This window comes from Globicephala melas, chromosome 9 (genome assembly GCF_963455315.2).
Source record: "Globicephala melas chromosome 9, mGloMel1.2, whole genome shotgun sequence".
Lineage (NCBI taxonomy): Eukaryota > Metazoa > Chordata > Mammalia > Artiodactyla > Delphinidae > Globicephala > Globicephala melas.
In genome coordinates, this window is record NC_083322.1 from 48,751,170 (window position 1) to 48,774,124 (window position 22,955).

The 22,955-nt window shown below is 36.7% G+C and overlaps 1 protein-coding gene across 1 annotated transcript in view; it reads left to right on the forward strand.

Moving 5' to 3' along the window:
- Positions 1-22,955, forward strand: part of SKAP2 (src kinase associated phosphoprotein 2) — a 156,276-nt gene that overhangs the window by 98,085 nt on the left and 35,236 nt on the right. The window contains exons 8-9 of the mRNA XM_030857396.3: positions 608-671; positions 1,028-1,165. Of these exons, the coding sequence (XP_030713256.1) occupies positions 608-671; positions 1,028-1,165 (202 nt within the window). The remainder of the gene's footprint in view (positions 1-607; positions 672-1,027; positions 1,166-22,955) is intronic.

Below are 22,955 nucleotides of genomic sequence, written 5' to 3' on the forward strand. Positions count from 1 at the left end.
ATGGAACTGTGTGATTTCTTAAAAGGATTACATGGCAGAAAGAATAAAATTATCAAAAGAAAAATATCAGAATGTTCATGCATATTGTATTGCTTAGGCTTGTGGGAGAAAAGGAAGGCAAAGGCACACATCAGCTCTGCAATTCAAGAGCTATCAGCCAGCATCAATATGGAATGCGTGTTTAATAAGTTTCAAATATCTGAGGTTGCAGTTGAAAGCCAGTTAATTAAGTTGTCAGGTAGTGTGTTGGAATCGGACAAGAACATTTTTAAGAAAGCTGTACCCAGCAGTCTAAAGAAATTCATGGGTGTCTTCTAATTGTCAAGGGCAAATTTTGTTCATCAGTTCTGTCTTTGACATTGATGAAGAGAAGCAGCTTTTTTTCCTGCACAGCTGCCAGCTGCTGATCACAGTTTCAAATCCATCATCCTCTGCTTCAATTACGTAAATTTGTCAAAATTAGCTATACATTATAAGAAGCATCCTTGCAAGGAAAGTAGTACTAGACATGAAGAGAATTACTAATGGTCTTAAAGAAATGGAAAGAATGCAACATATACCTTTCATTACGGTGGTGATTTTTATTGCTATCGTTTGTTTCTTTTAGTTCACGGCAGCTTCTCCCAAAGATGCCGAAGAATGGGTACAGCAGCTGAAATTTGTTTTACAAGGTAAGAGCAATCAATTGAACAAGTTATTACAGTCTTTAAGTACTGAATAACTGAATAAGTTAGAGTTTCATACAAAGAAACTTATTGACTTCTGTGAGAAATGACTAAAAGAACATGACTGGTATTAATACATACCATTTGCTTCAGATTAATAAAAGCATCTTTTCTGCAAGTACCATATGGCAACTTTGAAATTCACGTATTTACACCACAATCAATTTTTTTAAATGTTTAAGTTAAGGATATAGCATATAACAATATTGCGACTTTGTAGGGCTGCATTAATTTAGGTAATAGGGTTTTGAAAACCTCTTTTGCACTCTTGAAAATTCTGCCTCCTGAAACATGTTTTGTAGATATCGGGTCTGATGTTATTCCTGAGGATGAGGATGAAAGAGGAGACTTATATGATGATGTTGATCATCCTCTACCAATCAGCAGTTCACCAGCAAGCAGCCAGCCAATTGATGATGAAATTTATGAAGAACTTCCAGGTATTTATTTATGGTGATTCACTTAAGGATTTTAGGGATTTTTTTTTAATGTCATATATCATCAAGAGAAGAAACTGGTGAGCTATTAAAAACAAGGACAAAGAAAATCTTCAAAACTGTTTTACGAAAAGGGCTCTGCTTGAGGTATTTCAAGTGAGTGGATATACTTTTATGAAAAGTGAATGGAATGTTAAAATGAAGCAGATACAGTCCTAATCTCATGGGACTTTGGGCTCATTAACATTGTTTATGCTACATAATTTTTTAATTAAAAAATTGACTTGCCTTACAGTTTTTTCCAGCAACTCACACATCATTTTTTATTTATACATCTTGGAACTTCCATTAACCAGAAGTTCTGTGCACACCCCATATGTCAACAACTTCTGCCTCATATATTCCTCCTTCTGTAGTATATTGCATTGTCTTGGAGGAATATCGTTGAACTATAAACAAAGGCCTTTTGAGGCTTGAAGTTCTCGTACTTGATATTTTATCATTCTACATTTTCAGGCATGATTTAGTGTTTATATGCCTCAGTATCTGTTATGTAACATAAATTTAATTGTCTATTAGCTCTTTGGCTTGTAATTTTGAGGGTCAACCTAAAACAGAAGGAACATTTAGGGAATTATTACGTTACTACTACTCTAGGTTGAAATGAGCCTTTTTCTGGTTATTAAAAAAATCAGCCATTAGAGAAAGAAAAGGGATTATAAGTAATATGTGTGATATTTAACTGACATCTCATATAGAAAGGCTATTTTTCTTTGAATAGAACAATTTAACAACAGTATAAACCTTTACAAATGATTTAACAATACCTAAAGTGTTCAAAATTAACATACAAATGTGATGTTCAGTGTAGTAAGCAGAGCATAGTAACTAGCACATGGACTTTAGAGTCAAAAAGTTTAAATTCTGACTATACCATTTACTAGCTCAGTGACCTTAAAAGTCAATTTTGTCATCTATAAAATAATGATAATTTCATAAGGGGGGTGGTAGTAAATGACATCATGGATCTGCAGCCCTCAGCACAGTGCTTGAGTCATAGCACACCCACAATAAATTGTCACATCATTATTATTTTCATTATTATATCTGGTAAACTCTGCACATGCTTATATGGAGTTACAATAATGGCTTTCTGACCAAGTAAGAATTAATGATTGTAATGGGATTATAAATCCAAGATATTAAAAAAATTACTCAAAATATGCATCTACATATTCTTTGTTTTAACATCTTTATTGGAGTATAATTGTTTTACAATGGTGTGTTAGTTTCTGCTTTATAACAAAGTGAATCAGCTATACATATACATATATCCCCATATCTCCTCCCTTTTGCATCTCCCTCCCACCCTCCTAATCCCACCCCTCTAGGTGGTCACAAAGCACCAAGCTGATCTCCCTGTGCTATGCGGCTGCTTCCCACTAGCTATCTATTTTACATTTGGTAGTGTATATATATGTCCATGCCACTCTCTCACTTCGTCCCAGCTTACCCTTCCCCCTCCCCGTGTCCTCAAGTCCATTCTGTACGTCTGCGTCTTTATTCCTGTCCTGTCCCTATGTTCATCAGAACCTTTTTTTTTTAGATTCCATATATATGTGTTAGCATACGGTATTTGTTTTTCTCCTTCTGACTTACTTCACTCTGTATGGCAGACTCTAGGTCCATCCACCTCACTACAAATAACTTAATTTCATTTCTTTTTATGGCTGAGTAGTATTCTATTGTATATATGTGCCACATCTTCTTTATCCATTCATCTGTCTTTGGACACTTAGGTTGCTTCCGTGTCCTGGCTATTGTAAATAGTGCTTCAATGAACATTGTGGTACATGACTCTTTTTGAATGATGGTTTTCTCAGGGTATCTGCCCAGTAGTGGGATTGCTGGGTTGTATGGTAGTCCTATTTGTAGTTTTTTAAGGAACCTCCATACTGTTCTCCATAGTGGCTGTATCAATTTACATTCCCACCAACAGTGCAAGAGGGTTCCCTTTTCTCCATACCCCCTCCAGCATTTATTGTTTGTAGATTTTTTGATGATGGCCATTCTGACTAGTGTGAGGTGATACCTTATTGTACTTTTGATTTGCATTTCTCTAACGATTAGTGATGTTGAGCATCCTTTCATGTGTTTGTTGGCAATCTGTATATCTTCTTTGGAGAAATGTCTATTTAAATCTTCTGCGCATTTTTGGATTGGGTTGTTTGTTTTTTTGATATTGAGCTTCATGAGCTGCTTGTATATTTTGGAGATTAATCCTTTGTCAGTTGCTTCATTTGCAAATATTTTCTCCCATTCTGAGGGTTGTCTTTTTGTATCGTTTATGGTTTCCTTTGCTGCGCAAAAGCTTTGATGTTTCATTAGGTCCCATTTGTTTATTTTTGTTTTTATTTCCATTTCTCTAGGGGGTGGGGGGTCAAAAAGGATCTTGCTGTGATTTATGTCAAAGAGTGTTCTTCCTGTGTTTTCCTCTAAGAGTTTTAAGAGTGTCTGGCCTTACATTTAGGTCTTTAATCCATTTTGAGTTTATTTTTATGTATGGTGTTAGGGAGTGTTCTAATTTCATTCTTTTACATGTAGCTGTCCAGTTTTCCCAGCACCACTTATTGAAGAGGCTGTCTTTTCTCCACTGTGTATTCTTGCCTCCTTTATCAAAGATAAGTTGACTGTATATGCATGGGTTTATCTCTGGACTTTCTATCCTGTTCCATTGATCTATATTTCTGTTTTTGTACCAGTACCATACTGTCTTGATTACTGTAGCTTTGTAGTATAGTCTGAAGTCAGGGAGCCTGATTCCTCCAGCTTCATTTTTCTTTCTCAAGATTGCTTTGGCTATTCGGGGTCTTTTGTGTTTCCATACAAATTGTGAAATTTTTTTGTTCTAGTTCTGTGAAAAATGCCATTGGTAGTTTGATAGGGATTGCACTGCATCTGTAGATTGCTTTGGATAGTATAGTCATTTTCACAGTGTTGATTCTTCCAATCCAAGAACATAGTCTATCTCTCCATCTGTTTGTATCATCTTTAATTTCTTTCATCAGTGTCTTATAGTTTTCTGCATACAGGTCTTTTGTCTCCTTAGGTAGATTTATTCCTAGGTATTTTATTCTTTTTGTTGCAGTGGTAAATGGGAGTGTTTCCTTAATTTCTCTTTCAGATTTTTCATCATTAGTGTATAGGAATGCAAGAGATTTCTGTGCATTAATTTTGTATCCTCTTACTTTACCACATTCATTGATTAGCTCTAGTAGTTTTCTGGTAGCATCTTTAGGATTCTCTATGTATAGTATCATGTCATCTGCAAACAGTGCCAGCTTTACTTCTTCTTTTCCGATTTGGATTCCTTTTATTTCTTTTTCTTGTTTGATTGTTGTGTCCAAAACTTCCAAAACTATGTTGAATAATAGTGGTGAGAGTGGGCATCCTTGTCTTCTTCCTGATTTTAGAGGAAATGGTTTCAGTTTTTCACCATTGAGTCATAGCACACCCACAATAAATTGTCACATCATCATTATAATTTTCATTATTATAGCTGGTAAATTCTACAAGTGATTATATGGAGTTATAATAATGGTTTTCTGACCAAGTAAGAATTAATGATTGTAATGGGATTATAAATCTAAGGTATTATAAAAATTACTCAAAATATGCATCTATATATTGTCTTTTACTGCCCTACCAGAAGATGATTACTATAAAAGCATGATTTTGTGGGGAATGGTAATCTGTATATTTCTATATTTTAATAGAACTATATGTTTGTAGCTCCTTCCTTTCTGATTTATCTCAAGGAAATGACACCTGCCATAGCCTTGGTTATCCTCAAGTAGGGAAGAATATTCTCTGACTGCTTGTCTTTAGTCACATCATACCACTAATACAGTTATTTTAGTCTTTATGTTCAGAAGAGCTTGTGAGAAAGTATACTGATGTAAAATGGAAGAGTGTAGTACCTTTAAATATGATATTACTGCAATATACACTTCATTCCTTTAAAACACTGCAGTGAATGGGTTACATTACAATTGCTGAATTGACTGTTAATTAAGTTCTGTGTTTCTTCAACTTGCTTATCCTCTCCCCGTCCCCCCAAATAAAAAACTGGTCAGAAATAAAGAGCACATATTTATAGCACTTTCATACTAAAGATCTAAGGAAGAGTGCCTGTAAGTAGCTTGAAATCTTAAAAATGTGAAACATCTTTTATTTTCTCTCACTACAGATGTTCTTCTTCATCACTTTTTTTGGCCTGGGGCCACATAATCATTGTAAATAACTGGTTACTCTTGAAGTAGTCTTACTTCTTTCTGTGGTACTGGAAGAAATCTAAGCTGCTCTGGTATTCCTTGCCCCTGCCTGGGATCCCAGTTGCTGTACAAAGTGATTGAGTTTGATAGAGCCTGCAACTGTGCCCCTGGGAAGGAAGCTGGTGTAGGCAGCTGTGGAATGTCTAGTTCTTCTTTCTTTCCCAGTGTAACCGAGAGCCACTTCAGTGTCTGCACAGTTCAGGGTGGTCGAGTTTGAGCCACCTATTAGAGAGGGGATTTTTTTTTTAGTGAAAACCCTGAAGTTGGCTCTTAGAGTTAGAGGTTTTGTTTGATTAAATATCTAAAACTAGAACAGCAACTTTTTTTCTTTCAGAAATGGTCTCTCAGGAGAAGAGTTTAGCTAATTGCTTTCACTTCTCTGAAATATGAATATAATTTTGAGAGGAGGTGAAAACAGTGGAAAAGCAGTGAACATACTTATAAACTGTTGTTATTTTTCCAGTTCTGTACAAATAACTGTGTATATCAGAAATCTTACTGGTTAAACTCCCAGAATTAATTAATACTATCATTTCAACACGATTTTCTGTCCATTACATGTAGTTGAAAATTAATCCTCTTAGTTGAAAGATGAAGCATAAAATGTGTTTGAAGAAAAATCTAAGCATTCAACATGTTACTTTAAAGCACAAAGTTCTTTTTCTGAGAAAGCAGAGCTCTTACTCAAATAAATGTTTTTTTTTGTTTGTTTGTTTGTTTTTGCGGTACACGGGCCTCTCACTGCTGTGGCCTCTCCCGTTGCGGAGCACAGGCTCCGGACGCGCAGGCTCAGCGGCCATGGCTCACGGGCCCAGCCGCTCCGCGGCATGTGGGATCTTCCCGGACCGGGGCACTAACTCGTGTCCCCTGCATCGGCAGGCGGACTCTCAACCACTGTGCCACCAGGGAAGTCCAAATAAATGTATTTTTAAAATGCAAAATAAACATGCAGTGTTTTAAGTCTCAGGAATAATAAGAAGAAAACATTGTTTAAAAATTGTATTATAAAATATCCCTTGAAAAATGTTTATAATTTTATGGGAGTGTAAATAGTTTCATTGTTTTTCAGTTAGAATATTCTAACTATTACAGCAGCTTCTCTTTAATTTCTTGTTCATTAAATTTTAACTAACTTCACAAAAGAATAGGAATAAATTTGTAAGGTTCTTTGCATTTAGGGTATTTATACATATGTAGAGAAGAATTGAGACAATGCCATTTCTGGGGAATATTAAAGACATTTGGCTTTTCTTCACATATCCTAATGCTTTGACATCTTTTATGTCTTAGTACCTATTAGCATAGGCCAGTCATGTTTGATTACGTGGTGATATTACTATTGCATATTTATGTTTGCAAAGCTAATATTTTGATCAAAGTGTGTTAAACTGTTTCATAACACAGTAATGAGTTCATTTGGCTTAGCACAAATTTCAGAAGTTATTGCTCATTTTTTCATTAGAAATACAGAAGAAGGTTTTTGTTTGAATTTGAATCTCGAAAGGGGAAAGCAATACTTGGGAAATTGCTGCAGAAACCAACCCAGCTTGCTCTTCTCTTCTAGTTACCATGTCACCTGTAATTTTTTTCTATAATGTCAGGAAATTCTGCAGAAATAACACAACAAAAAGATTTTTAAAGATGTAGGCTCAATAAAATCGGCCTAGTATCAAGAGTGGTAACTGCCTGTTCAGCCTATTAAATCTGTAGATTTCAGGGGAATTGCATTTGAAATCCTTCTGGCAAGTGGACAGGAGGAGAGAGGGTAGCATAAGATAGGACAATAAATTTCTAATCCCATTAACCTATTTTTTTAAGTGTTAATTCATTCTTTTTTTTTTTTTTTTAAATATTGTAATGATAGATTGAACTATTCCAAGCCAGAAAAGGACGTTTTTATTCTTTGGTCATTCAATTACATTTTAAATTTATTCAGTCCAACTATCTGCATCTAAAATGGCATATAAAGTAAATTGCAGCTATAAATTTTTTCCATGAAACTATTATATATATATATGTGTATATATATATATATATATATATATATATATATATATATATATCCATAAAAAAGAACAGTGTTTGAGTACTTAAATTTGAAGCAATCTCCGGCAAATGACATGAGAGCCAACTTAATCAATAAATAGTTACAACCCCCCCAAAATACATTTTAGCTTTATTTTCTTGCTGAGTAATTATCACTCATATTACCAAGTTAATAACAAGATTATAGAAGACCCTGGAGTCTCTGGTATTAACATCATTCCTGATTTCACCAAATAATTTTTTTTCACATTCCTTCTTTGGAATGCAATGGAAAGATGCCAGTTGACTTTCACAGAATCACCCATATTCAGCCTTTTAATATTGTTAGTCTAGGCAGCCTGCTGGCATTCCTTTTCCTTAGACTATGGTACTGAATTATAAAGTGTGGTGATATGGTATCCTGTTATATGGTACAATAGATAACTAGATTATCATTTTTTGGATGGTTTCAGCTCTGAACTCTGCTGAGAAGGTTATCTGAAGTTATACAATATAAGGAAAACATCCATAAATTAGAGTCACCGCACACATCTAATTGTAGTTTTATCTTTGCTGAATATAAATGTGATCTTTTTAGGGTTCTTCAATGTTGCCTCTTTCATAATACAGCATGAAGCTTTGAGATATAATTTTGCTTGTCATGTTGCTTTTCTCTACTTTGCCATTGGCATTGCAAACAAATTCTCTTCATTACAAGAGATGGTTTAATAGATATTAAAACCCGAAATACCTGTGTGCGTGCAAAACATATATTTCTAACTGTAGAGAAATAAACTAACCTATTTTTGCAACTTGGCGCTACCTCTGTGGTTCTCAACCACGGGAGATTTTGGCCCCCAGGGTACATTTAATGACTGAATTCCTGGAGGCATTTTTGGTTGCCCCAACTGGGTGTGTGTGTGTGTGTGTGTGTGTGTGTGTGTGTGTGTGTGTGTGTTGCAGGCATCTAGTGGGCAGGTGCCAGGGACGCTGCTAAACATCCTACAAAGCACAGGGCGGCCACCACTACAAAGAATTATCTGACCCAAAATGTCAGCAGTGCCGAGGTTGAGAAACTCTGTTATAGAGGTATAATAGATGGCTTTTGGTTTATCACCGTTTGTGTGTGAGTGTTCCAATAAAACTTTATTTACAAAGACAGGCACTCTTTGAGCTATAGTTTGCCAACCCCTGAACTTGCAGTTCTCTTCCATTTGCCTTCTGACCCATTTATATCCCGCACCTTTACAGTGCTTAGCATACAGAAGGAGCTGAATAATGATTGATTAAGCTAGTGAATTAGATGTGAGCAATAAAACCACTAGATGACAGTGTTAAAGGAGCAGAAACAAGAAGTTAATTTCTAGGGGTGTAATGGTTAACGGACAAGAGAAAGAGACATTTGTTGGCAGCTTCATGGTTTGAGGTGAAGTCATTTGTGATTAGTCATTATCACAGACCTTGAACTGTGAAGGGACAAAGAATCACCAGTAGCAGTGAGATACAGAGCAAGACACTTGGCATCTGAGCCTCAATTTCCTTATTTATGAAATGAGGAGGTCATTTCCATCTTCAAGATAATATAGCAAATACATGGGTTTAAGGGAGTGAAACAGATCCGATCCAGATGCTGGCGATATGACTTGGGTTGTGGGACATTACAGCTCAGTTTCCTCCTCTATAACGAGGCTGATAAAATTCCTCCTTTAGAGAGTGATTAGGATGGTTTAGCGCAGGGTTTCTCAACCTCAGCACTGTTGACTGGGCCAGAAAATTCTTTGTGTAGGGGCTGACTTGTGCATTGTAAAATGTTTAGCAGCATCCCTGGTCTACACCACTAGATGCTTGTAGCACCCCTATAAGGTGACAACCAAAAAAGCCTTTAGACATTGCCCAGGGTTTCTCACCTTTTTATCTGTGTCTCTTGAGTTGTAAAAACCCATAACCCATGCTTTGTATGAGTTTATTTTTATGGACAAAACATAGGTTTTCTTATATAAGTAAAGCTAGGAAAATATAGAATGGCTCTATGTCATGAGGGACCAGCTAGACTTGTCTGTCACTGTTTACTTCAAGGGACTGAGGAGTCTTAGAGAAATGAGAAACCCATGAAAGATTTAAAAAAAAAAAAGATTAAAAAGAAAAAAAGGAGGGAAGCATTTTCTCTATTTTAATGAGCTGCGATCTGTGAAGGGAGAGTCTTTTTTTAATATTGTAAATATGTGTCTTTCTTGTATAGACACTTGGCTTATCCTATTCTGATAGGGTTGTTCATTTCAGGCTGAAGTGAAAGACCTATGGACGAAGGATTGGATCTTCTTAAAGGGAGTCAGACCACCTGGGAGAATGCAGGGCCAAGCAATTCCAAGGCCACCTGGAATTTGACAGGTGGCTTTAAGAGGAGAGGAAATCCAATAATGGGGTTTCTCTTCCTTTTGGGGCCTGGATTTTGAGGAGATTAATGGGCCTGAGATGGCAGGAAAAATGGTCTCTGCTCCTGAAGGTCAACAGGGAGTCCCTGAGGGGCCCTACTGGGGGGATCAGTGAAGATGCACTCACCTGAGGGTACGTCACACCATGCCACATCAGGTGGTTCTTTATTATTCTCTGCACATTTCCCTTTTGCTGTTTCTGAGTCTTAACTTTTAAATCTTTACTAACAAACAATAGATGCTCACTGGAAGAATCTTAAATATTGCTGATGGACATAAAGTTAATAAGTGAAAGTCATTCACCTTCTACTCTAAGTAAGCATTGTTAACAGTTTGATATAAATCTTTTGTCTTTTTTTAGCCCATTTACAAATATGCAATGTTTATACTTAATAAAAAAAGAGATCCTTCTTTTCATTTACTTTCTTCTACCTTTTCTTTTAATTTCTTTCCTTTCATTTTCTTCCTGCTTCCTTATTACCTTCTTCCTTTTCTCATTCTGTTATTTTCCTCCCTTCCCTTTTCCGTTTCCATTCTTTCTTTTCTTCCTTGCTTTTACTTCTTTCATTCCACAAATATTCTTGAGCACCTGTTATGTGGCAGGCATTGTACCTAGGTGCTAGAAATCCCTCTGCATTCTTACACAGGCCTTAAATGGGTGCAGCTACACCTTCCCTTTCTGGCCCAAGCCCCTTGACTTATGACTACATCCTTAATTCCCCATGTTTATTTATGTCGTATACATATATATATGTATATATACATATATATATTATTCGTGTCTCATGACATGAGTTAGTTGTTTTTGCTTTTCTGATATATGAATCCTGTCTTCTGGCAGACGGTGTCAAAACTATCGTGACACCTTCTCTCAAGGCATCCTCCACTTCCCCTCTTCCTCTCCATCTATCTCTTATCTACTGGCTCCTCTCCCTGACCCATACACACAGAATACCTTTCTCTGTATCCATAACCAGTAAATTGTTGTGGTTGAGCAAGGACTTTGGAGGCAAACACACATTGCTTTGACTCCCAGTTCTGCTCCTCACTATGTACTTTAGCCAAAAGAAAAGTGAACACAGAGGTAAGGTGGAAAGTCCAAGAAACAATAGTGAACATAGAAATAGGTAAAATATGTCAGTAATGTTAATTACTGATTATTTTTCAATGAGCTTTTTTTTTTTTTCGGTACACGGGCCTCTCACTGTTGTGGCCTCTCCCGTTGCGGAGCACAGGCTCCGGACGCGCAGGCTCAGTGGCCATGGCTCACGGGCCCAGCCGCTCTGCGGCATGTGGGATCTTCCCGGACTAGGGCACGAACCCGCATCCCCTGCATCGGCAGGCAGACTCTCAATCACCGCGCCACCAGGGAAGCCCAAGCTTTTTTTTTTTATTTTAAAAAGAGTTAACACTAAATTTAGCTTATAATTTTAAAAATTAGCTGGGGCAAGATGGAGATGTGGGGTAGTGCCAGTGTGCCAAGTGTTGTCTTATTCAGGAGGAAGGAGGAGAGAAATACTGAGTAATTGTAGTCTTTGTTAGGAAATGCATGTTAAAATTTCAGAGTAAGTACTAAATAAGTAGGAATGCAATCTTAGGGTTCCCAAAGCAGCAGAAGGGAAATAAAAGATGATCACAGAAAAAATTTATATCCAAAAGAAGGCAGGAAGAAAGGAAAAGGAGCAAAGGGAAAATATAGTTTTAAAAAAAGCCCAAATATAAAAATAATTACAGTAAATGTAACTTGATTAAAATAATCTATTAAAAGACAGAAATTATCACATTGGAGTTTTTAAAAAAAATCTAGCAGCATTCTTAGAGGAGATAGTCCTGAAACTAAACCACATAGAAATTTTCAGAGTAAGGGAATGAAAATAGATATACCAGACAACCCTATTCAAAGAATGCTACTATAGCAGTGTTAACATCAGATAATGTAGAATGTAAGGCATAAAGCCATAATAGGACTACAGAATGTCAGTATATAATAATAGTAAAAGAAGATAACGTTTAAGTGCATCTAACTGTATAACTTTGAAGCCTATAAAGAAAAAACTTATAAGACAAGTTTGACAAATCCTCAATCACTGTGGGAGATTTTCACATACCACTTTTAGAAACTGATAAACCAAGGAGGCAAAAAATTAGTAACTATATGGAAGATTTGAACCAAAAAATTTTTAAAAATTGATTTAATCTATCTAAAAACATATATGTTCTTTTCAGTGCACATAGAATATTCATGGAAATTGACTATAGTATATAAGTTCATAATTGAAATATCAACAAATTTCAATGAATCTATATCATACAGACTATGTTCCTTAACTACAATGAAATTTAGTTAGAACCCAGCACTAAAAAGATAGTTTAAAATACCCAAGCTCCTGTTTGGAGCTAAAAAATAAATTTCTGAATAGCTCATGAGTTAAAAGAAGAAATCACAAAGGAAATTACAAAATATGTAGTTCTGAAAGGCAATGAAAATAGTACAGATAAAAACTTGTGGCATGGTACTTTGAACCATATCTAGAGAGATATGGTGAGGAATAAGATAAATGAGAAAATTAATCCCTAATGAACTTGAGATGAGAGAACAATTTGAAAAAAAGACTATAAAATAAATATGTTTAAATGATTAAAAAGATAAAGGAAAGAACAGAAGCTTTAACAAGAGAAAAAGATCCTATGGAAAAAGGACCAGATTTCTTTTTTAATGAACCAAATAGAATCACTAGAAATTATTGATGATTTGGAGTATTTAACCACCAAATTCTAAATTTTCAGACTCACATATTTATGTTTACATTGCCTATGGAACCATTAGAATACGTATTAAAAATTATGAACCAGAAGGTAAGCAAATGTCAACCACTCTAGTCATATTAAAATGCTAACATTTAGGGCTTCCCTGTGGCGCAGTGGTTGAGAGTCCGCCTGCCGATGCAGGGGACACGGGTTCGTGCCCCGGTCCGGGAAGATCCCACATGCCGCGGAGCGGCTGGGCCCGTGAGCCATGGCCGCTAAGCCTGCGCGTCCGGAGCCTGTGCTCCGCAACGGGAGATGCCACAACAGTGAGAGGCCCGCGTACTAAAAAAAAAAAAGAAAGAAAGAAAAAATGCTAACATTTATAAAGCAAGGAGAAAAATCACACTAATGGAGCTGGGCTATTAAGGTTTTTCTGTGAACCTTGGGTGAAGAATCCTAAAAGTGTGCCAGAAGGTCAGGTATTCACACTATAGGTTTTGTATCTATACAGAAGTGAGTACTTTACCTTTTAACATCGAGAAATCTCAGTAATTATTTTCAAGGCATAGCTTCTCATCACCTTTGTATCAGACTTTTTAACTGGAGTCTTCATTCTGCCGATATGATTTGCCTCCCATGTAGAGTATAAACAGATCAGAGCCCGCTTTTGTTTTTAATTCTTCTATGCTTTCATCAGATGGAATATGATAAAGTTTGTTGTAGCTTCACAGAAAGTCATTTACTTCTTTAGGTCCCCCCTGCAAATCTCTCTCTCTCTCTCTCTCTCTCTCTCTCTCTCTCTCTCTCTCTCTCTCTCTCACACACACACACACACACACACACACACACACACACGCACATGCGTCTACCTACATGAACATACATCTATAGAGACAGTCTGCAGCAGGAGAGCATCAAGCTTCACTATTTTTCCAGATAGGTCAGCTGGGAATATTAGCTTCCTAAGAGTCTTCAAGCTGCTTAGTTTAAAGCAGTGATTAATAAGAATGGACAGGTTCAACAAAATGTCAGTGATAAATATAAGCACTCTTCATATCTGGCCTCAGCAAGTGCTGCAGCTGAGCAATGAAAAGCCAAAGTGGGGGAAAAAATCCAGTCCAACTTAATTAAGCTCAAGTGAAATTTGACCTTGATTTTGTTTCAAATAAAACATTCTTCTATAGATTTGTCGCTCTTTATTAGAACTTCTTTAGAATTCTTACGAAGAAATGACAACTCCTTATACCTACTTATCCGTTAGTCCCTTTGTTCCCTATTACAGGAGTTGAGATGGGGTGGAAAATTTTTCTCATAGATGGATAAGAAAATTCATTTGCAGAGTGGTATTTTGGAGCTCTCATTGGAACCAGATCCCAAATCTCCTGCCTCCTCGTCTGGGCCTCTTTCCACATTCCTGATCACAGTTCAAGGAGCCACAGCTTAACTTCGCTTCTTTCTCTTTTGCATAAAAATTCTTGGGAGAGCTCTCTTTGGTCTCTGTCTCCGTTGTCTCTTCACCAGCTCGCTCCTAAGCCCTGGCAATTTGATTTTCTCTCCTGATGCCTTACCTAAAACAGCTCCCTCAGAGTCACCAGTCTCTCCCAGTCGTCAGTCTCTATTCTCAAATTCATTACTGGAAATTTTGTTTTACTGGACACCCCTTTCTTTTGGAAACTGTCTCCTTCTTTGGCCTTTCCCATTTTTAGTTGTTACATAGTTGTAATGTTTATAAATAAGCATCTTGGCCCTGTTTTAGATTTCTTCATTTCCTGATGCTTGCTGATTGTTTCAGATTGTTTTCCTATTTACCCTTTATTTCTTTAATGGTAGAGCTTTGGGTTTCTACGTTATCTTTTCTTATTTTCTCATTGTATGTTCTTATTATTATGCATCTAATTAATTGATTGAAAAAAATATTTTTTGAAAACCTATGACATGCTAGATTCTGTTCTAGCTGTTGGGAGTTTAGGCGTAAAAAGGACAGATCATAGTAAGTGCTACAAAGATAAGTGGATGATGGGAAAAGAGCGACTATTTTATACTCTGTGGTCAAGGAAGAGGTGACATTTAAACTGAAACCTCTTGACTAAAACTGGTACATAAATGCAAAAAGCCAAATGAAGCACCTTCTAGGCACAGGGGACACCGAGTGCCAAGGCCCTGAGGCTGGAGAATGCTGAGGTGTTCAGGAACCAGAAAGGAGGGCCAAAGGTAGCCATGCAGAGAGAGGTTAGAATGAAATTGGACCTAGGCAAAAGCCAGGTCAAGCAGGACCTCTGCAGGCCAGAAATGATGTTTAATGCAGTCTTGTGTGCATAAATGACACCTGAAAAATGTGTACTGAGTTACTAAAGTGAGGCTGACGTGTTTAATTATGTGAGGTTGCCCATGTACATCAAAAGCTATTCAATGGTCCTATGTGATGAAAAATTTGGATTTGAAAGCTCTTTCTCTCTTTACACTCTCTCCCTGGGCAACTTTGTACCTTCAAGTATGATTACATGTACAGGCATATGGTTGGAGCAAAGTAAAACATCTTCACTCAGTCGCTAGTGATTCTGCCTCTAAAACCTCATCCATCGCCAGCTCTCTACTCACTCAGGCTTTGATGATTTCTTACCTGCAACGTTATGAGAGCTCCTAAGTGCTCTGCCTACTTCCTGTGTGTGTGTCTCTCCCTCATCAAACAACCCAATAATCTCTTCTACACACTGCCAGCAGATTGATCTTCCTAAAACACAACGTAGTCAAATTCATCCCTTGCTCAATAACCTTTATGGGTCTCCACTGCCGAGTTTGGTCAGTGCCAAACCCCTTCCATGATCTGACTCACATTTACTTTTCCAGGCACATTTGTGCCGCTTAGACCCCTTATGCTCCAGACAGACTGAACTCTTAACCACTCTTTATTCCTTCTCTGTGCTTCGCCTCAGTGCCTTCCTCACTTACATTGCACTAGGTGCCTAAATCAATATGTTGAGCTAATGAGTAATTAAAGGACAAAAATTCGGTCAAATAGCATATAGATAAAACTTTTGGTTGATTAAGTTTTTCATTTTTCTATCCATAAATTTCACAATCAGCTCTAACATATTTTCTAATATATTGCATTATCTGCAAGATACAGAGTGGATACTGAGATGATGAATAGCCCTTGTCCTCAAATATGCTATAATTTAATCAGAGAAATGGGTATATGAATATCTAACTATAGAAAAACCCCAAACTAAACATATATAGATAGAAAGATCTATCAACATTATCTATCTATCTGTCTATCTATCTATCCATCTATCTATCCCACACTCGTACCAATCCCAAAGTCCAGTAGTATTACTGTATACCTTGTCCATATTTTCCCTATCCACACTTATGTAGAACCTTTATAGTCACCCATCAGGAACAATGAAAATACCTTTGTTGATTCTGCATATTCCTTACACCATTGTATTGTATTGGTTTAAATAGTGTTTTCTCTAAACCTGTTTAGGTGAATCATTTACGGTTATTCCATTATAAACAATTAAAATACCCTTGAAGGTTATGTGTATCTATTGGGCACAGTACAGTATTTTTATAGGTATAGAATGGTATATTACTAAACACAGTGTAGTATTAACATGTCCTCTACCATTCTGAGTGTTATCACTTTTATCAGGAATATCTCATCTGATGTTGAGACTATATATATATATATAAAAGAATTCAAAACCTCCTGTATAGCTGATTAATACTTTTTCATTTAATGGGGAACATATTTTCAAGAAAAACAGAATTCAGAAGTTGAATAGCTCTCTACTGCCTATAGGATAAAGACCAAACACCATACTTTGACATCAAAGGTCTTCTACATGCTGACTGAAACATTCTAGTTCAGTCCCTATTACACTGCACCAACTCTCCAATTTCAACAAACTGACTTTTACTCTTCATTCTCCCCACTACTTTTCCAGCCTCACATTTTTGTTCATATACTCCATCTCTATGGAGTACTCTCAGTTCAGTTCCTAACCAGTTCCTTCCCACTTTCCAGGCCCACATCAGATCCCATCTCCCCAGAAAGCCTCTTCTGCCCATCTCAGCCTGAAGTGACCTCTGCTTCTCTGAACTTCTGTAGCACCATATATTTGAAAATTAATGACACACAGCTTGGTGACATTTTTTATGTTGTTATCTACTGTTCTGTAAATCTTATATTCATATTTTACTTTTCATGGGATTAGTTATTCAGCAAACAAGCCAACGGATGGATCTTTATAACTTATCTTCATTATATTTACAAGCTCCTCAAGGGCAGGGATCAAACCTCGTGTTTCTTGGCACTCCCAGAATACTTAGACAAGTGCCTTCCTCATACGAAGTCAATAAATAATACCTGAATAATGTAATCTTTAGTTAGAGGGGCCTGTTAGTTAAAGGCAGAGAAATCCTTTCTCTATGATGATTCTTTTCCTAATAATACCAATTACTACAGAATCCTAAAAGAATGATTGTACTAAACAGAATACTATCAGTGGTATATTGAAGTATGACTGATCTTCCAAAACCTCATTAAAATCTAACATTACTTTTCCAGTGAGCATAATCTCAAGTAAATAAACTTGTGAAATGTAATACATTGAGTGATGAAAAGCTCTAATATCATCAGTCTTCTGTGCCATTAAAGACGGATCATCTGCTGTGAACAACAGGACCAACTTGAGTTACCAATTCCCTATAGTAGGTTAGTCATCTTAAGCAAGACATTTCCCAGGAAATGACATTCTCCTTTGCTTCCACTCATTCATTAAAGACCACAGGTAAAGTAGGTCTAAAGAGCACAGTACCATAACTATGATTTTTTAAAAGCTGACATCTGCAAGGACAAAAACCAGAGGACTTAAAGTAACTGGTAAGAAAATGATGAGCTTCATGTTTAACTCAGATCTGGAAAGTTGCACAAGCAGGTTAAAGGACGGTGAAACAAAGGTTAAGAATTAATGATTACATAGATGCTTGGGGAAAGTGTTTAAAAATGCTCTTTCAAGCCACTCCTTGGATTCAGTGAGCATTGGAGGAGTCACTGCAGGGTCTAGGACAGAGGAAGGCTGTGGTCAAGATTCAGCCGGCTCACTCCCAGTCCCAGCTGTGACTTACATTATCCCTTTGTTTCCTTCTCCACTCCACACCCTTTCCTTCAATTAAGCGAGCTCCTTTGCTCAGCCCACTGTTTACATGTCCTGCTCCCGATTTCACATTGCCTATTACGCTCTGTCATACACCAGATAACCTCATTTCACCTCCCTGGGCAGCCTATGTTTTCTTTCACAAATTACCTTACATCTCAGTTCTTCCTGGAAACCTAGCTTGATTAAGTGGGTCAAGGTGAAGGTCAGCTATACTCATAACAAAATATAATCTCTCCCTATATTGCTTAAGACACAACTGTAAGAGACAGTAACCCCCAAACATGTAGATATACATGTGTAGGCACTTTAAAATATGTGCATTTTGAGCCTAGTTGTTTATTTAATATTTCCTGAGAGCCCAGCATTAATTTGAAGGTATTCTGAAGCAGTCATTTAAATGTTTAATAAATGAACTGAAAAGGGTGAAGCAAATGCAACATGAAATGAGAAAAAAGAAAAAACCCCAACTTTTATGTAAGTAATTCATTATTCATGCAACAGTTAGTATTAATTATTCATGAGACAGATATTTATTAGGCGGCTATTATATGTCAGGCACTGTGCTAGGCACTGGGGAATGCAGGGTTGACCAATATAACTCAGAGTTTGTTAAATAGAAGTATAAAATATAACAAATACTCAATAAGGAATAGTTTTGAAAAGTAATTGGAGACTAAAAAGAGACTGATGAGAAACAAAGATCAAAGCCAAGTCTATGCCAGTAGATGAGATATCTGAAAAGACCCCTTCATTCAGTGCTACCCATACTCAATGAGCAAAATGTGGTTCTGAACACCACCTAAAGAGCATCCTGAAGATGAAAGTAAAATGATTAAGGTCAGGGAGACCTTGAACGAAGACCCTTAAAAAATGTTTAGATGAGGTAACTTGGTATATTTGGAAGAGGCCAGATTATAACATATCCATGTCATGGGGAAAGAGGGGAATTTATATTCATGAAAGGATTTAAGAAAGAGTTAACAAGAAAGACTTTTAACAACAACTGCCAAGTCCCCTCAGCATTTAAACCTATTTCTTCTTTTTCTTTTTTCCCCCAACAACAACAAAAAAAGACTTTCTAAAGGAAATGGTGGAAGAAACCCCATTGCTTGAGACATTAAAAACCAGATGGTCCAAAGCCCCAGAAAATATTCACGTGGGATCAATCCTTCACTGGGTGAAAGCAAAGGAACCAGACCAGTGCAATTTGTGTTTTGAACCTCTAGCTTAGCAGTGCTAGGAAAATAAAGATTTACTTTTCCTTGAACTTTTCCTTAATTTCTTAGCTCTCCTCTGTGCTCTCACAGCACTCTGTGTTGACTTGTATTAGAGCTGGCAACACCGGGATTGCCTGTTTACTTGGGCGTCTCTTCTGCTAGCTCCAAGTATTGCGAGTTTATCAGGTTTTCTTCCTGCCCCTGCAGGAGTGCTCTGTGCCCTGGGTTCTGGAAATGCTCCTGCACAATGGTTTTGCATTTGCTTCTGCCAGAGCCCCAGGAGTTTTACAATTTTTATGTTAAATTTCTTGGCTTGAAAATACCACTTGAGGATAGTATATATTTGGATCTCACATCGTACAGGCATGGGGTTTTGATTTCTCACAGGAAACCCTTCCCCTCCCCCCTCTGACCACCACCATCCAGAGCACTGGGAAGACAAAAAGCTTCCTTGTGGCTTCCCTAGGCTGGTGGGGCTCTTGCTTCCAGCTCCTTGCTTCTGATGGGCCCAAGGCCATGTCTCCTGTATCTGTGAAGATGGTAATCCTCCAGCCTCAACCTCACCCTGTAAATGGTCGGTATTCCCCTTTGAGTAAGTGGGGAGAGACAGGTCTGTTTTCAGCCTGGTTGCCCATATTGTTAAAGGTTGAATTCCTAGTTATAAGTAATCAGTTACTACAAAACCACTGCAGTAGAGACTTAGCTTAATTTTAAGTGTTTGATTTATAAACTAATTCAAGTCAAATAAACAAAAATTTGAGTATATACTATAGGCAAGATTCCATGCTGGGCGTCTAATATCCTGTCTTCTGAGTACTAATGGGCTTTATACTCAATATTCATTACTCCTTGACAAGAAATTTTGTTGACTTTATGACAGAAGAGATCTTAAATGGCTGCTGAATTTATGAAGTAAATGATTCTATTCCTATTTAGGGAAAAAATGACATTTGTATATGTAGAGAATTACTCAAAGTAGAGATCTATCCAGATCCCAATGTATACTTCGGTTTTACAAGCTAACAATGATACGTATTTGCATTTGAGGTCATGTCAGATGAGGTTAACTTGGTTATATGAGAATATGTCTTAAAAATGGAGTTGGCATTCCAACCAAATGAAGTCCTTCTAATTTAAATAATGTATTTTATTCCCTATGCCGATCAATCATTTTCTCTCCCAGAAAGTCAAAGCAGTTTTTGCACTATTGATTTGCAAAACTTACATGACATAAACATTATGTGACAGAAGTTGTTTGTTACTGAGAGAGAGGATATCACCTCACAGAAACTTGTCATCTGGAAGTAGGGAAAATCACACAAAGTAATTTTGTTTGTATCATGGCTTTTTCACTGTTGGCTACATTTGTGACAGCTGATTTCATATTAAATACTAACAGAATTTTGTTTATGCTTGAATGTGCTACAGTAGGATGTAGATTTTACTCAGAACCTTCCTGTTTACAAAGTGTTTCATTCCAGTAAATTATACACTTGTAGGCCAGTTATAAAGACCATAGATGTTATGTATCTAAGAAAATTGGGCTACCACTTTGGTGTCAAAATTTTGAAGTTTTATTTTACCCTTGAATCCTAGCAAGTTATTGTTTTTGGAGATCAGAAGTGGTAAATTATTGGGAATTTCATTTGGTACAAACTAATAGAAACAGTTGTTATCAACAGGCGTGGCTTTAGGAAATCATGGATATTAATATAAATTGTGTGATTATAATGAATAAGCTTTGGAAACAGCTAATTGATTGCTGGAAAGAGTTGTCGGACTTTTGATATAGGAAGCAAATTAGAGTTTATATTTCTCATTTTCAAGAACACTAATACAGTGAAAAAAATCAGTATGTTTATTTATGTTGCTTGCAGTGGCATAAAAAGTCGTATTAGTAAATTTTTATGTAATTTTAGTGACATATAGTTTTAAAAAGCCTAACTGAATTGAGTTGAATCTTTCTTGTTTGTGATGTGTGTCTACGGTTTGTTTCGTTTTGATATTACTTTTCAATATACGAATATACCCATGAGACGGGCTCTTGCTGAATTTTTGGTCACTGTGTCATCAGTGCTATGAGTGCACATTGTCAGTTGTTTAAACATTGTTGAATCCACTGTGGCCTGGCAAGAAGCATCTGGGAGCCAGACTTTTCCTGTGGACACGTGCCAAGTAGTGTATTGTATTTCTTCACTGAAGTGAACTGTATTGAGATAATTTTTCTTCTTGAGTTTTTTAAGTTCAGAAATTATTTTCCAAGCTAGGGGAAGATCATATGATAAAACTGTTTATAACTACCTGAATTCTATAATAGCTGGTCAAGAATTACTTTTATTTAGTTAGAGTAGGTATAAATAAGTCATTCAGTTAAACTACCTTCAGATAGTTAACATTATTCTCCTCATTAGACCATTCTGGAAGGTTCACCTGTCATTTCATGTATTCTCTTTAAATCAGTGATTTACTCTAAGGAAGGACAAATAGACATTGAATGCCCCTTTAGGTACTATAGATGGGCATGCCATTAAATTTATATGTTTGATTGTGTTTTTTAATTAGATAGAAATAAACCCTAAATTGCATTCTTAATATATACAATTATAGCATAACATGAGTCTTAACTAGAAATTGTCAGGAAAAGTTTGTAAAGTGTCATTTAACTTTAAAGAAATACCTGAATAGTTGTGGATTGGGGATGAGAAAACAAGAATACTTTGTCACACTGGAAAATAGGCTAGGGGTTATTAGTCTTGGAGTCAGACACTGCCTGGACTCTAGGCTCCTAAGGTGACAGGGATTTGTCTTTCCAGAATGGATAAGGTTATTCCATCTGCTACCCTGGGACGCTGTTGCGTGAGACCTTAAAAAAGTAAGATCTGGTTTGTCCACCATGTACATTGAAAATACCCTGGCTCTTATACACAAGAGCAGACATTTCGTTTATGTTGGCCTTATGTTTGCAATCTCAATAAGAGATACTTTGCAAATGAGAGTTCATCCATACTGTTAGGGGCCCAAAACAGAGCAAGTGTGTTGTTTTTTTAAGCTCAAATTTTTATTCTTATGTACTTTGAAGAACATCAAGTACTGTTTGGCAGGAATGAACATCGAGAGCTCCATCAGATGAACTTTGTGTGCCTAACCTCCCCTTCTTTCCCCTACAGGTTCTACCTTGCTTCTTTTGGCGACTCCTCTCTATAGAAATATTCTAGTTTTAGAAGATCTCTCATTTTCTAGGCCCTGTAACATATTTTATCATAAATTTGTGTGTCAAAAAAATACCTCCCACCTTAGAATTGAAAATGCTTTAAAAACATAATTCTGAAAGTCTATGTATAGTCCCTCATAGGTACATGGACATTTGTATTTTGAGAATGCCATTCTTTTATACTATGTAAAGTGTTTTTAATTTGCTGCATTTTTCATGTCTTATCGCAGGCAGATCTAGTGAGGAGCTATAGCTGTTTTATTCAGGATTAATCAATCTTCTTGGGCTCCTGGCTAGGACAGAAGCTGCTCTCAGCTCTGCTTGCTTCAGGGCTTGGCCTTATTCTGTTTTCTCATCATATTCAGTCTCTGAGAGGGAGGTGATGGGAGATGATTTTTCCATTTGCAAGCTGCCTTCCAACTGAAAGAAAGATGGAGGGGGCAAAAGCCAAGCTTTTCACTTTCTGTGGCCATTACAAACATGACTCTTCTCTTTTTCAGCAGTGTACACTATTTTTCAAGGGAACTATTTTTTTTTTTTTAGACTGTCAGAGTTAGCCAAGTTATTTTGTCATTGAAGAGTGTTAAAAGTAAGAATATATGTCTATATGACATCATGAATATTAACTTTCTCATAAGTTGAATGTTATGGCAATATG